The 15487-nt window shown below is 43.3% G+C and overlaps 1 protein-coding gene across 1 annotated transcript in view; it reads left to right on the forward strand.

Moving 5' to 3' along the window:
* Chp1 (calcineurin like EF-hand protein 1) overlaps positions 1-14422 on the forward strand; it is a 31373-nt gene extending 16951 nt beyond the window's left edge. The window contains exons 4-7 of the mRNA XM_052726494.1: positions 1339-1466; positions 8046-8107; positions 12340-12462; positions 12838-14422. Coding sequence (XP_052582454.1) covers positions 1339-1466; positions 8046-8107; positions 12340-12462; positions 12838-12891 — 367 coding nt within the window. The 3' untranslated portion in view covers positions 12892-14422. The remainder of the gene's footprint in view (positions 1-1338; positions 1467-8045; positions 8108-12339; positions 12463-12837) is intronic.
* The last annotated feature ends 1065 nt before the right edge of the window (positions 14423-15487 follow it).

The raw sequence follows: 15487 nt of genomic DNA on the forward strand, positions 1-15487 counted from the left end.
GAGTGCTGAGATTAAAGGTGTGTGCCACCACCACCTGGCTGGCCTAGTACTCTTATGTGGCCTAAACTGGATTAAACTCAAAGCAGTCCTCTTGTCTCTGCCTCCTGGGTGCTGGGATTACAGGTTCTATTGCCATGCCTTACTGCGATGTTTATCTTTACTGCAGCATTTTTTTTCTTTTTTAAGATGAAAAGGGAGCCAGGCAATGATGGGTATGCCTGTAATTTCAGCACTTGGGAGACAGAGGCAGGAGTATTTTCAAAAATTAAGGCCATCTTGGTATTCACAGTAAATTACAGGCCAACCAGGATTACATGATGAGATTCTGTTTCAACAAAACAAAGTATAGGGCTGGGGGCCCGGAACGATGGATAATAAGTTTAAAAACCCTGGTTGCTCTTCAGGAGGACCCAGGTTCACTTCCCAGCCCACACATGGAAGCGAACTCCTGTTCAGGGAATGGGTTGCTCTCTTCTGGCCTTCACAGGCACCAGGTGTGCAAGTGGTGCAGACATCCATGCAGTCAACACACCCATGCACATGAAATAAAACTTATTTTTTTAAAAAGAAAGAAAACCACAGGGCTGGGTCTATAGCTCAGTGGTAAAGTGCTTGCCTAGTGTAGCTGAAGCCCTATGTTTGATTCCCCAGCACTGTAGGAGGAAGAGAGGGAGAAAAGCATAGCGAAGTTACTGGTCATGGTAATAGGCTTATACCTGTTAACCTAGCACTTGGGAAGCAGAAACAGGACTGCTGGGAATTCAAAGCCAGGCTGGCTACAGTGTCAGACTCTGTCTCAGAATAAGTAAACAAACAAGCAAGATTTTTTAAAATATCTTTAGGCATACCTTATTGTATTAACATGGTGGCTGTTCCAGAATTCAAAGCAGAGAGAGTTTTATTCCTGTGTGGTGCTGGCCCTACTCTACATCTAATTTTTGGAAAAGATAAGTAAATTCGGTTGATAACTCTGACCATAGCTAAGTACTTTCCTTGTTTCAGCCTAGTTAATCATTTAATAAATAAGAACAATATACCACTTTGCAGGGTTGGGGTGAGGCTTCTAGGATGGAGATACTGTGTAAGACCTGAGGTGCAATGCATGCATATGGAAAGAAAGCTTGTTATATGGACTTTCAGGCTACTCAGGCCCGAGGTGTTGGCCATTTCTTGTGTCCATCATAAACAGTCACCATGAATCAATATAGTTTAGTGACAGAGTACTTACCTAACTGGGAAGTCCTTCAGTTTGATCCCTAAACACTGTAAAAAGACAAAACATACAAACAAAAGAGCCCACCCCGATTGACATGGTGTTCTGTTCTATTTCCTAATCAGAGAGGACCAGGTAAACTTCCGAGGATTCATGAGAACTTTGGCTCATTTCCGACCCATTGAGGATAACGAAAAGAGCAAAGATGTGAATGGACCTGAACCACTCAACAGCCGAAGCAACAAACTACACTGTAAGGAGCGTCAGTTGTGTGGCTTAGCATATTTCCTCCTCTCCCCCATCATCTGTGTGCTCATTTACTCTTTCAACATTTATAAAAGCAGTCCATGGAGCCAAGCTGAGTTGGAATTCCTGATTCACCTTTTTTTGCCTATGAGACTTTGGACAGGTTACCTGAGGTCCTTGGGCTGCAGTTTTCTCTTGTGTGAAATGAGATATTAAGGGCTTTTATACATCATTTCCATAGCTCATTCAGAGATTTTAGTTGCTGCTAGAGACAGGATCACATGTTTCCTAGGCAAGCCAAGGCTGGCTTGAATTCCTAATTCCATTGTCTCCACCTCCCATGTACTGAGATTACTGGCATATACCACCACACCTTATTTTTGAGGGGCTTGGGGTAAAGCCCAAGGCATAAAGTGTGCCAGACAAGCACTCTTACCACATCTGTAGTCCCCACTAAGAGATTCTTCCTGTTGTGAGAATTAATATATGTCCAGTGCTTCCCACAGTACCTTGTATATACACTAAGTGTTACCTGCTCTTATAATGGAGTATCTCTTGATGGTTAGGCCCTGCCTGTGAGGTAATGCTGATCTCCATCTGTTCAGGAATTGGTGGATTCTGCGTTTGAAGTTCCAGTAACACAGAGGCAATGTTTCATTTCCTGTGCTGTTGCCTCTTGCCTCCTTTCTTTAGATACTTACTAGATTTCCTTCTGCCCTTGTTGGCTCATGGACTGTTGCCCAGTCCTTTACAACACTTTTCCAGGAAGTTGAAGTTGAATTTCTACTTTTCTTTCAACACAAGTTGATATTGAAATGTATGAAACTGATTGAGCCCAATTCTGCCTTGAAAGAATGCGTGGTGGTGCCCAAGAGTTTGTGCAGCCACAGATTAAATGGAGCCCGTGATGATTTAAAGATCCTAGAAGGTTTTTAAATATTAGAACAGATACAAATAAGTTAGATTACGTAATGCTACATTTCATATATTTGACAAATGCCCCATGAAGTTTTAGTTTGTGGCTGTTGGCCTTTATCTGCTCATCTTCTTGGGAGGAGTATGAGTTCCCTTTTGTTGGCATTTATGGCCAGTTTGAGAATAACTGAAGTGAATCTTGTTATTTAGGACAGAGATTTTTGAACAAAAGTACTAAATTACTGTTGAGCTTTACCACAACATTACACTGCTTGACCAATAGCAGAAAATTTCAATAGAAACAAAGCTAAATACAGACAACAGAATTCTGTGCATTATCCTCATGTTTATTATGGACTGCACTAGTGAGCCACATTTTCTCCCTTCAAGACCAAGTACTGGTTGCTTCATGCAAAGCCTTCTGTCTGTGGGTTGTTAGTGTTTTTATTTATTATGTTATTTTTAGCTGTTTTCTAGACAGTCTTACATTGTGGTCCAGGCTGGAACTCAGTGTGTATTCCAGGCAAGTCTCAAACTTGGGACAGTCCTCCTCCCCTCAGAGGAGTGCCACCACGGCCAGCTTTGATTAGTGTTTTAGCAGATTTCTAGTGTATGCCTACCTGATCTTGATACTATATAGTAAGAATTTATTTGCCTGACTTGAGACCAGGAGTTAATGAATAATTGGAAAAATCAATTGTAGCATAGAATCCTAGAAAAGTACACATGGTTTACCATTTTCCTTTGCTTTTTAAGCTGCTTAAACACTCATTCTTAGTGACCTTGGGCCAGTAGTTGTGTACTTTTTCTTTCTTTTTTTCCCCAGATAGAGTTTCTCTGAATAGCTCTGACTCTCCTGGAACTCACTCTGCAGACCAGGCTGGCCTTGAACTCAGAGATCCACCTCCCTCAGCCACCAGTAGTTGTTCTTTTTTCTTTTTTATTTCTCCGTGACAGGATCTCACTATGTAGCTCTGGCTGTCCTTGAACTTTCTTTGTAGATCAGGCTGTCCTGTAGACAGGAAATTCACAAGAAATCTGTCTGCCTCTGCCTCCTGAGCCCTGGGATTAAAAGCGTGCACCACCACACCCAGCTTGGTAGTAGTAGTTTTCTTGAGTGTGGGTCTGCTGATGGAAGTTGTATCGTATTTTTACTATACATTAAATAACAGGATGTGGTCAACTGAGAACCCAGCAATATGTGCCATGTAAAACATCATCCATTTGTGTTGCATTCAGAGTCACAGGTACCTGTCCAGTAGACATTTTGAGAAGAAGATCCATTTTTTCTTTCCACAGTCATGTATTCCTTTGTCTGTGGACCCAGGGTCTAGAAAGGATATTCTACAAGAACCTCAGAGAATTGTAGCTTCTGAAGCAGCTTTGTCTATATATCAACATTGATATCTCTCACTGCCTCCTTCCCTCCCTACATCCATCCATCCTTCCCTCCTTCCTCTCTCCCTCTCTCTTTCTTTTTTTTAAGGCAAAGTCTCACTATGTAGCCTTGGCTGGCCTATAATTCCAAATTTAGGCTGGCCTCCAAACTCAACAGAGCCCTACCTCTGCCTCTGAATTGTTAGGATTAAAGGCATGCACAACCATACCCTATAGAGAATCTCTTTTTAAAAAGCTGAACAAAACAAACAAACAAACAAACAAACAAACAAAAATGCTTACCAGAAACTGGAGACATGATTCACAGGTTAAAAGCACTAGCTATGAAGGGCAGTGGTAGCATACATCTTTGATCCCAGCACTCAGAAGGCAGAGGCAGGTGGATATCTGTGAGTCCAAAGCCAGCCTGGTCTACAGAGTGAGTCCTAGGACAGCCAGGGCTACACAGAGAAACCCTGTCTAGAAAAACAAACAAACAAACAAAAGTACTAGCTGTTCCTCCAGAGGACCCAGGTTCCATTCCCAGCACCTACAGGGCAGCTCACAACCATCTATATATAACTCCAGTCCCAGAGAAATCCAAGAGCCTTTTCTGGCCTCTTTGGGTTCCAGACATGCATGTGGTGCAGGGAAAACAAAACAAGCCACATACCTATTAAATAAATAAACTTTTTTCATTTTATTAAAAAACAAAAATACTTCTAGGGGCTAGAGAGATGGCTCAGCGGTTAAGAGCACAGGCTGCTCTTCCAAAGTCCCCAGGTTCAATTCCCGGCACCCACATGACAGCTCACAACTACCTGTAACTCCAGTCCCAGGGGATCTGACACCCTCACACAGACATACATGCAGGCAAAACACCAGTGCACATAAAGTAAAAATAAATAAATTATTAAAAAAATTATCTTGGCTGGGCGGTAGTGGTGCATGTCTTTAATTCCAGCAGAGCCAGGAGGATCTCTGTAAGTTTGAGGCCAGTCTGCTCTACAGAGTTAGTTCCAGGACAGCCAGGGCTACAAAGAGAAACATTGTCTCGAAAAACAAATAAATAAATGAATAGATGAATAAAAATAAATTTTAGGCCGGGCGGTGGTGGCGGCGACGCACGCCTTTAATCCCAGCACTCGGGAGGCAGAGCCAGGCGGATCTCTGTGAGTTTGAGGCCAGCCTGGTCTACCAAGTGAGTTCCAGGAAAGGCACAAAGCTACACAGAGAAACCCTGTCTCAAAAAACCAAAAAAAAAAAAAAAAATTTAAAAAGATCTCCTTGCCATTGGTTTACAACAATATGAGTATACTTAATAAACTATACTCTTAAAATAGCTAAGATTGCAAATTTTGTTATATTTTTTTACTACATACACAGAAAAAAAAAATCAGTCAGTTACAGTTGTGTGTACCTATTATTCCGAATACTTGGAGGATCACAAATTCAAAGCCAGATAAGCAACATACATAGACTTTGTCTGAAAAAAAACAAAAATCATTTAAAAAAAGGGCCAGGGACCTACAGGGAATGGTAGAACTTGCCTTTGGTAACAGCAGGCAGATCTCTGAATTCGAGGCCAGTCTGGTCTACATGATGAGTTCCTGGTCTGCCAGGGCTATGTAAGAGACCCTGTCTCAAAAACAACAACAACAACAAAGGGTCAGAGTTTGTGTTGACTGGGCATGATGGCACAGCCTATAGTCCAGCATTCAGGAGGCAGAAGCAAGCTAGTCTCTGTGAGGTCAGCCTAGTTTACCTAGTATATTCCAGGACAGCCAGAGCTACAAAGTGAGACTGTGTCAAACAAAACAAAACAAAACAAACATATTTATTATAATGACTGATAGGCTTCAGTATCTTCAAAGTTCTAGTGTATCTCTGGGATACAAAATGGACTGCAGTTCCCAAAATTGTTCTTGTTAGCATACAGTGGGGTGACAGCTATGCTCTTTCTGAATACTGTATTTTATTGCCACAGATCAATACATTGTTTTAAGGCGGGAACAGAAGAAGACGGAGAGGACGATGCAAACTGATGGAGAATGTTTGGGTTAAGAGAGGACCTAGTACCTGGGGAGTGCAGTCTGCAGAGTTCTCTTTCAGAAGCTGTAGATGGGATTGTTTCGAGGGCGGGGAGGTAAAGATGGGAACTGGAGGGGAGTAAAACTATTCTGTATGGCGTAATACCGGGTATGCATTTGCCAAGACTCAGGAAAGTTGAACGTACACTGTGGACTTCGGTTAATACTAATGCACCAGTAGTCCTGCTGATTTTATCAAATGTCCCATACTAAGGCAGGATGGGAACAATATTAGAAATGTGGGTGGTGGTAAGGTTTGGGCCACATGGGAACTCTTTCCCCTTAATCTTGGTTCGAAAGGATGAAACTACTATTTCTCTGAGTTTGCTGCTGCTGCTGCTGCTCCCCCCACACACTGGTCCTCCTCCTCTTTTATGGCGTAGACATGTTGTCAGGCTTGCATGTAAGTGAGGAGCCCAGAGCAGGATGCTGGGGCTCTTCCTCTGCTCCTCTCTGCCCTCTTACCTTGAGGCAGGCTCTCTCACTGAGCTGAAAGCTTGCTCTTCAGGCTACTCCTGCTCTCTGACGCATCGCCCCAAACCCCACTCTTTAAAAAAAATCATTTTTATTTATCTATGTGTGTCCGTACACATACATGTATGTACTAGAACGTGTTGGGGCCCCTGGAACTGGAGGAAACCAGTGGTTGTGAGCCTCCTAGTGTGTGTTTAGTTCTCTGGAAGAACAGTAAGTTCAAGGCCAGCCTGGGTTACATAAGACCCTATCTCCAACAAAAAAAAAAAAAAAAGTCGACTGGGATTGTAGGAGAATCCTCATTCCATTTGCCTAGTCAAGAAATTAAGAGCTGGACACGATCAAGTATGACTTTAATCCCACATTTGGGAGGCAGAGGCAAAAGATCTCTGTTAGTTCAAAGTTCAAGGCTTGTCTAGGCAACACTGAGACCCTATCTCAAAAAACAAACAACAAACAAAAAAAACTACAGAGTTGGCTCAGCAGTTAAGAGTACTTGCTATTCTTCTAGAGGACCTGGGTTCAGCTCTCTTTTATTTTATTTTCTCTTTTGAGACAAGGTCTCACGTAGCCTAGCTTGGCCTAAAACACCCTGTGTAACTGAGGTTGGCTATATATTCCTGATCCTCTTGTTTCTACCTCTCAAGTTCTGGGGTTATAGGTGTGCATTACTCTGCCTAGCTTGGCAGTCCAGGTATGGTAGGTCAGGCCCATAGACTGACGCAGGAAATTGCTGTGAATTTGAGGCCAGCCTGGGCCACGTAGTTCCAGGTCAGTGTAGGCTCTAGAGCACGACCCTAGGTCCAAAGACATAATAAGTAACCAGAAATCACAGTGGCTTACTTGAAGTAGTTTAAAACCAACCTGAATTCAGTTATGTAACAGTAACTTCAGTAAATTCATCTCTTATTCTTACAAAATCACCTAGTGTTCTCAAAATACTGTTCACACAGTAGCTCTTTTTTTTTTTTGAGACAGGGTTTCTCTGTGTAGTTTTGCTCCTTTCCTGGAACTCACTTTGTAGACCAGGCTGGCCTCGAACTCACAGAGATCCGCCTGCCTCTGCCTCCCGAGTGCTGGGATTAAAGGCGTGCGCCACCACTGCCCGGCTCACACAGTAGGTCTTAAACAACACGGCAAAAAACTGGCTAGGTTTTACTCTTCTGAATTCTCTCTCTTATATTGACATGAGCAAAGTTTGTGTATAGCCTTTCTAAAGAGAGAAACGTAAGACAGGCAGGGCAGGGACTGAGAGATGATGTGGGGCCTCAGGGCATTTGCTGCATCGTCTTGAGGACTGGAGTTTGGGTGCCCCATTTGAATGACAAGTCAGGTATATCATCCACGCCTATAATCCCAGCTCTAGGCAATGGGGTGGGGATATATAGACATCGGAGTCTTGTTGATTTTATTGAAAACTCCAGTCCTTGCTGGGCACTGTGATGCCTGTAATCCCAGCACTTAAGTGGTGGAATGGAAAGATCAGGAGCTCAAGGCCAGCTGTAGCTGATTATCAGGCTTAAGGCCAGCTTCAGCCACATGAGAATTCTTTCTCAAAAAGCAAAAAGAGAAAGAAATCCCAGTTCTTTACTGAAGAAGAGTAGGACAGTTACTCTGACAGGTCTATGTTGGGTATCAGTTTTCTGTCTCCTGTCCTTTGTGTGCTCAGCTCCTTGAGAAAGGACAAAGTACTGCAAATTGCCCACTGACTTGTCGTGTTTTCCTACCAGTTGCTTTCAGACTCTATGATTTGGATAAAGATGACAAGATCTCCCGCGATGAGCTGTTACAGGTATGTAGGACAGTTTCAGAACAGTGTGTAATGGGGGCCCTGACTTCATTTTTATGGGCAGCACTTGTTCTTTCTTTTCGGGAACATTCATTTAATCCCTGCCTTGGAAAGAGTCCTGTTGCAGATAAAAGGCCGAGAAGCCCTGGGAGTGGGTCACTAAGTCTTCACGGATGGGCAGTCTCCACCACTTACAAGCTGCCTGTCCTCGGTGCTCAGTGACAAAGGGGAATCCGTAATGCGGCTGGGTCAGAGAGCTCACTTGTTGACAGGTCAGCTTGTTGGCCATCCTTTAGTTCCAAGGACTCTGAATAAGTTCAGCTTTTAGTCTCGCTTGGTGTCAGAGTCAAGGGACTGCTGTGGCCACTATCTGCCCAGTTAACCCTTCCCGGTCGTTGCAGCTCCAGCGGATGTGCCCGTTTCCCAGCTGGGACCCACATACTGCACGATCTCTTTCTAAGTTTAGGACAGTTGGAAACCATCCCTTTTGTTGACTCTGGAAGACTCCAGGTAGCTAGCACATCGAGTAATTTCCATGGGGCAAGTTCTGTGTTTCAAGATATGTCGAAAAGGGAAAGTACTTTCTGCTCCAAAGTAAACCAGAACTAAATATTTATTTATTTATTTATTTTATTTTTTTATTTTTTATTTTTTGGATTTTCGAGAAAAGGCTTCCCTGTGTAGATTTGGAGCCCATCCTGGAACTTGCTCTGTACACCAGGCTGGCCTCAAACTCCCCAAGTGACCAGCCTAAATCTTTATCTTTAATAAACTTACAAGTTGCTGGGAGGTGGTGGCATACACCTTTAATCCCAGCACAGGCAGAGGCAGGCAGATCTCTCTGAGTTCAAGACCAGCCTGGTCTACAGAGCAAGTTCCAGGACAGCCAGGGCTACCCAGAGAAACCCTGTCTCAAAAAACAAACCAAAAAAAAAAAAAACCTTACAAGTTGAAGCCTACTCTGAGCATATTAAGGACCAACTCAGTCTTCCTATATTTCAATGAGAAAACTTGAAACAGGAGGCAAATGGTAGTGTACCTTGGCCCTTGCTTTAAAAAAATACACATAATATTTACTATTTATTCTTTTGAGAATTTTATACATGTAGTGATATTTTTGATCATATATGTCCTCTTCCTCCACTTTTCTTATTTTCTCTAATACACCTCTTTCCTAATGTATGTTCTTTTTGAAAAAATAACATACTGAGTGCAGTTAGTGCTGACTATGTGCATATGGAGACCATCCATTGGAGCATGGCCACACCCCCAATTAAAAAAAAAACATATTCTCCAGCCTAGTCTACAAAGCGAGTTCCAGGACAGCCAGGGTTGTTATACAGAGGAACTCTGTCTCAAAAAAAAAAAAGAAAGAAAGAGAAGACTCCACCCCCCAGCAGCCACCTGCCAATAGCTCCTCAGCTATGGGTGGGGGTCTTATGATCCCCTCCCCATCCATACCAGATATTGACTTTGCCCTTTGTTTTGAGATGGGAATAGGGTTTTTCAATGAGACGCATACTGTCTTACTGAAAGTTATACCCATGTCCTTTGAGGGCTGAAAAGATGGAGGCAACCACTCTTCAGTTATATATTTTCATCCTCTGGTCCAGATCTGTTACTAAGATTTCTAAGAAATCGTGTGACATGGGATAGGAAAGTCACAGTGGGGCAGGAATGGCTTTGTTCCACGTGTGCTCCTGGACTGTTGAGGTATTCAGGCAACAAACTTTAGCCTAGCAAGAAGAGAGGTTTTCCAAAGTAGGAGAATAGAACCAAGTTTCTAGGCGCTGTATTTTCTAAAGCATTTGGTGAATATGTATAGTCTATATCATGTGTCAGTTATACTTAAGTAGAGAGGGTTGCTCTATTTCAAGACCCATTTCATGAGGCTAGCATAACTCAGATATGAGAACCTTATAAAGACAGTGGGAGAAAAATGCCATCCAAACCCTTCTTTTTCACACAGATTTTTAAAAATTCCAAACACAGGGCTGGAGAGATGCTCAGTGGTTTAGAGTCCCGGTTGTTCTTGGAGAAGACTCAGATTCCGTTTCCAGCACCCACATGATGGCTCACAACCACCTATTACTCCAGTTCAGGGATCCAGTGCCCTCTTCTGAAATGAGTGCTGGGGATGTAACTCAGTGGCAAAATGCTCATGTGCCACGTGGAAGGCCGTGGGTTCAATTGAGAAGACCACACACAAAAAAGGGAACACGCATATAGAAATTAAATAATAAGAACAATTAAATAACAGTAAATTTCCACTGGCTAATAAACTTCCAACTGGGTTAGTAAGTGGTAAGGTAGACAAATGGAAGAAGTATTGGCCTGGGAACAGAGGCCTGGAGACACAGCAGCTGTCAGCTGGTTCACAGGCCCGGGGTCAGACCACTTCTGCACCTCCTCCTCATTAAAAGGCCAGATAAAGGTGTTTATCACACACCACTCTTGTCCACCTCCCAACACAAACACACACATATATATTCTAACTGTAATTCTTTTTGTGCGTGTGACATTGGGGATGGCACCCAGGGCCTCACACATTAGGCAGCATGCTCCTCACAAGCCCTTCCATAGCCTAAGTGCTTACCATTCTCCAAGCAAAACACCTCAGGGACTGATTGAATTGAGATCTAAGGAGGCTGCCATTGGAGGATCAATTTATCTGCTTGGTTACTCACATTTGGAAGAGATAGCAATGGTTTTGCCCAAATATACTTGGTAATGTTACTTCCTTTTTTTAAAAAAAGTATTTTAGTTTATATGTGTTGCCTGCACTTATGTCTGTGTATCATGTCCATGACTGGTTCCCAGGGAGGCCATAATAGGGCATTGTATCCCCTAGAACTAGAATTACAGACAGTTGTGAGCCACCTCATTCCCACCTGGGGCTGGGAATGAAATCTCCTCTTCCTCTGGAAGAGCAGCCAGTGCTCTAATCACTGAGCCACAACTTCTAGGGTTTTTGTTTGTTATTTGAGACAGGGTTTCTCTCTGTAGCCTTGACTGTTCTGGAACTTTCTCTGTAGATCAGGTTCGCCTGAAACTCGCAGAGATCCACCTGCTTCTGCTTCTTGAGTGCTGAGATTAAAGGCATGTGCCACCACCACCTGGTACAACTTTTGGTTTTTAATAATTGGTTGATAGCCCCTGTCTTTTTTTTTTTTTTTTGGTTTTTCGAGACAGGGTTTCTCTGTGTAGCTTTGCGCCTTTCCTGGATCTCACTCTGTAGACCAGGCTGGCCTCGAACTCACAGAGATCCGCCTGGCTCTGCCTCCCAAGTGCTGGGATTAAAGGCGTGCGCCACCACTGCCCGGCGATAGCCCCTGTCTTGAAACAAACCAACCTGAGTTCAATTCCCAGCAACCACATGGTGGCTCACAACCACCTGTGATGAGAGATCTGGTGCCCTCTTCTGGCCTGCAGTCATACATGCTGTATACATAATAAATAAATAAATCTTTAAAAAGAAAAAAAGAAATAGAAGCTCACAGCTCATGCCATTTACTATTTGCAGAGGATGTAAAGGAGTGGGGACAGGAAGGCCTGTGAGCCATTAGGCAAGAGGACAGTGAAGTTCTTATCTTGTTTAAGGTGCCATGTTTGTGGGTGTGTGGTACTGGGGCCTTGTGTTTGCTAGGTGTGCACTCTACCACTGAGCACTATCCCAGATACCCCCATCTTTAAAAAGGTCTTCACTAAGTTCACCCAAATTGGACTCAACTTGTAATTGTCCCACAGCAGCCTCCCAAGTTGTCTTCAAGGAGATTTATGTGGGCTGTAGCCTGTTAATGCCCCCGCCCCCCATGGAGGACTGCTTTTGGATTGAATTCCAAAACAGCCCAACAAACTGACTTACATCGGTAAAGAACTGCTTTGCCCGATGCAAGAGGACACTCAGGGATAGGTTATCTGGGTTTCACAGTACCTGAGTATCCCAGTTTTATTCTTGTATGGAATTCATAACACATATGATGTAACACAGCCTCAGTATGGCTGTTGTGCTAACAGACATCATGCTTGTAGTCTAAGCAGGAAGAATCACTTCTGTCCATATGAAGAAGACACTTAGTGACTTTGCTGGAGTTCCACTCACCTCCTCTTTTAGAATGGCCTAGATAAGAAGCAAAGGATTTCACTTCGTTAGCTGGTGAATTTGAAAGAATCTGAGGAAAGGGGAGTTGAGGTGGCTTTTTCTCAAGTGTCCTTTAAGGCTTTTGGTCTTGTAGGTACTACGAATGATGGTTGGAGTGAATATCTCAGATGAGCAGCTGGGCAGCATTGCAGACAGGACCATCCAGGAGGCTGATCAGGATGGGGATAGTGCCATATCCTTTACAGAATTTGTTAAGGTCTGTCTACCACCTTTTGATTTTTTTCCTTTCAATTCCTTTTTATTAGCATATACTAGTTATTTACAGTGAGTTTATTATAACATTTATGTTCATGTCTTTTGGGGGGGTGAAGATAAGAGTTTCATTGGGGTTACTTACAGGAGCATGGGGGAACTTATGAAGGGCTACACTACTGAAGAAAATGTCTCTCCCCAGCAACCATTAGCTCTCTGGATCCTCCGGGAGGGGTGTGCTCTTATGAGCCTTTTCCCCTTACCTCTTGATTTTAAGTTAAATGCATAGGAAGAAAAAGAGGACACCCATTATTTAGAAGGGTACTCAGAATGGTCGTAATCTTAACAATAAATTATTTTTTTTGTTTTTCAACTCCAGGTTTTGGAGAAGGTGGATGTAGAACAGAAAATGAGCATCCGGTTTCTTCACTAAAGGACAGGGACCAAATTATTCTTGCTTTCTAGTATTTAAGAACTGGAACTTCCTTCTGTCCTCCAGCCCCACCCTATCCCATCATCCCCCTTTCCCAGAATACTACTGCTCTTGCATGACAACCTGAAGTCTTTCTTGTCCACACAGACTTGCCTTTGGTGTATAAACAGGGCGTTACAGAATGGTACCCTCAGTCTTTTTCTGTTCAGTATGCACCCACCAGGTCTCTATTGTAAGTGACATCTTCCCCTGTTTTGCTGCTGAATGCCATGCATCCATCCTGTCTGCGGAAATGAGAGAGGGACTCATGTCGAGAACCAGCCAGCAAAGCTCCCACTGGATGGAGACTGCATCCATGCTGCCTTCCCTTCATCGAGCCTCTGTCATGTTCCTGTGTCCTTGTGTCCTTTACTTCCTACCTCCCTGCCACCCAGCCTTCTGTCCTTTTGGTCTTTCAGCCTCCCTCATTTTCATTGAGATTCCCTGTGTCTCCTTGACCTCGGGCTCTGCTGTCAAGCCTGTCTCTGATGTGACAGGCTAGTGAGTGGTCTGGTGGTTTGTATCTACCTTCTCCTGGCTGTGTCTCTGGGACATTGCCTATCCAGGAGCCTTTCAGCAACCAGTACAACTCTTGGAAGCATGTGACTCTCTTGGTCCCCTGCACTACTCTCATCACAGGGCTTATGAACAAGTTGTTCTTGAAAGGTGGTCATGGTGAGGCTTGTAGAGCCATGTCTCCTAGGTGGTTTCCCCAGATCTCTCTACCTCTGGCTTTTTATTTTCAATGTATTTATGTGGCTTCTTTTCTGAGTACAGTGTTGACATTCAGAAAATAGTCGTATCCTTCCAGTTTGCTTCTCTTTGGGACATCGTCACCAATACAGTGGCTGTTTTAACAATATGGTAGGGGGCCTTCTTGTAGTTTTCTGAAGAGGCTAAAGAGCTGGAGAGCTGCCCACATTCACTCTGCAGCATGGGTTATGCCTCAGTGTTCTGTACACTGGAAGATTCTTCACATTTCCAAACAGAAAGACTAGTGTTATGGAAGTGCCTGACTTATCTCAGTCCTAAAGAACTAGATTGTCCTCAGTGTCTTAAAGTTTTGCACAAAATCTCGAATGAATTTTATACTTGGCAAATTTTAATGCTGGAAGCCATGTAGTCAGTTCATAATCCTGGTCCAAGCATTGCATGTATTGTCTCATGAGCTTCCTAATCACATGACCTTCCTAGCTCCTTGTGTAGACCATTGTGGATCCCTTAGGAGCATAGGGCCTGGCCCTGGTGACACCAACGAAAGTGATATTAGAGGTCTTTGAGTGACCCGGCTCAACTTGTGGGCTAATGTCAGCTGGTTTAGACCTCATTGAATCAGGCTGCTTCTACCCTGTGTCTGTGTAAATCTGCTCTGGGCTGGCTTTCTCTGATGTTGCTTGCTTGCTTGCTTGCTTGCTTCTTTGCTTTGGAAGGCTATCCAAGATGTGTAAACAGTTCTTTAGGAAAGAAATTGCTATTAAAAATCCAAACAAACTGGGTTTGGGGATTTAACTCAGTGGTAGAGCGCTTGCCTAGCAAGCATTGGGCCCTGGGTTTGGTCCTCAGCTGGGGGGGGGGGGGGGGGGGGGGGGGGGGGATCCAAACAAACAAAAACACTGCAAAGGAAAAGTAAGGAGCAGGGGAGTGGCCAGGATGGATGGCTGGAGTCTACATGAATTGGGGAGTTCTTTATGGAATATCTGTCTTACTTTGTGATCAAATGATGTAATATACAAATTGTATAAAAGGGAAGAATTGTCTGATATTGATCTGTTTGAGAAGTACTTCAGAGGCTTCTTGATTTACATATTTAAAGTTTCTAAGATTATTACCCCCCCTTGGCTGTATAGCAAACTGTTTTAATCCACAGTTGTGCCTTATTGTCCCATTAAAATTGTATTCCTCAATCCATCAATAAATTAATTGTCATTAAAATGAAAGAATTTGGTTGACTTTATGTGTTTTATAACAATTTTATGTAACTCAAGTGTCCTAAATTTGAAATAGTATAGTGTCTCCCTTGATCAGATTTATCATTTGCATGTATACAGTACTGCTGTGTGGGCCTGTGACAGAGAATTCATCTAGGGGTTGAGTCTGCCAAGAGGCATGGTGTTTCATCTCTGGCCCCTTCCTATTAATTCCAAGTAAGATCCAATATTTTCTTTGTTTTTTGGGAAAGGGATGGGGGAGTGGAGTGCGTTTTTGCTTGGTTATTATTTTGTTTTTTGAGGCAGAGTCTTATTTCCCTGACTGGCTTGGAATTTGCCATATAGATCAGGCTGACCTCAAACTTGCAACAGTCCTTCTGCCTTAGCTTCCCAAGTGCTATAGTTACAAATGTTTACCCCAAACACCCAGCTAAAATCGAGTGTGTGTGTGTGTGTGATTCAGGTGAGGCCTCAAGCTTGCTAGGCAAGTGCTATACAACTGAGCTGTGTCTCCATCCCTCAGTTTCTTTTATCTAGTCTCTAAATCCAAGAAGCATTGCTTACAGAGGAGGAGTGTTATAGATAAATAGATAATTAGATAGATAGATAGATAGATAGATAGATAGATA

This window comes from Peromyscus californicus, unplaced genomic scaffold (genome assembly GCF_007827085.1).
Source record: "Peromyscus californicus insignis strain IS unplaced genomic scaffold, ASM782708v3 Scaffold_7__1_contigs__length_154581171, whole genome shotgun sequence".
NCBI lineage: Eukaryota > Metazoa > Chordata > Mammalia > Rodentia > Cricetidae > Peromyscus > Peromyscus californicus.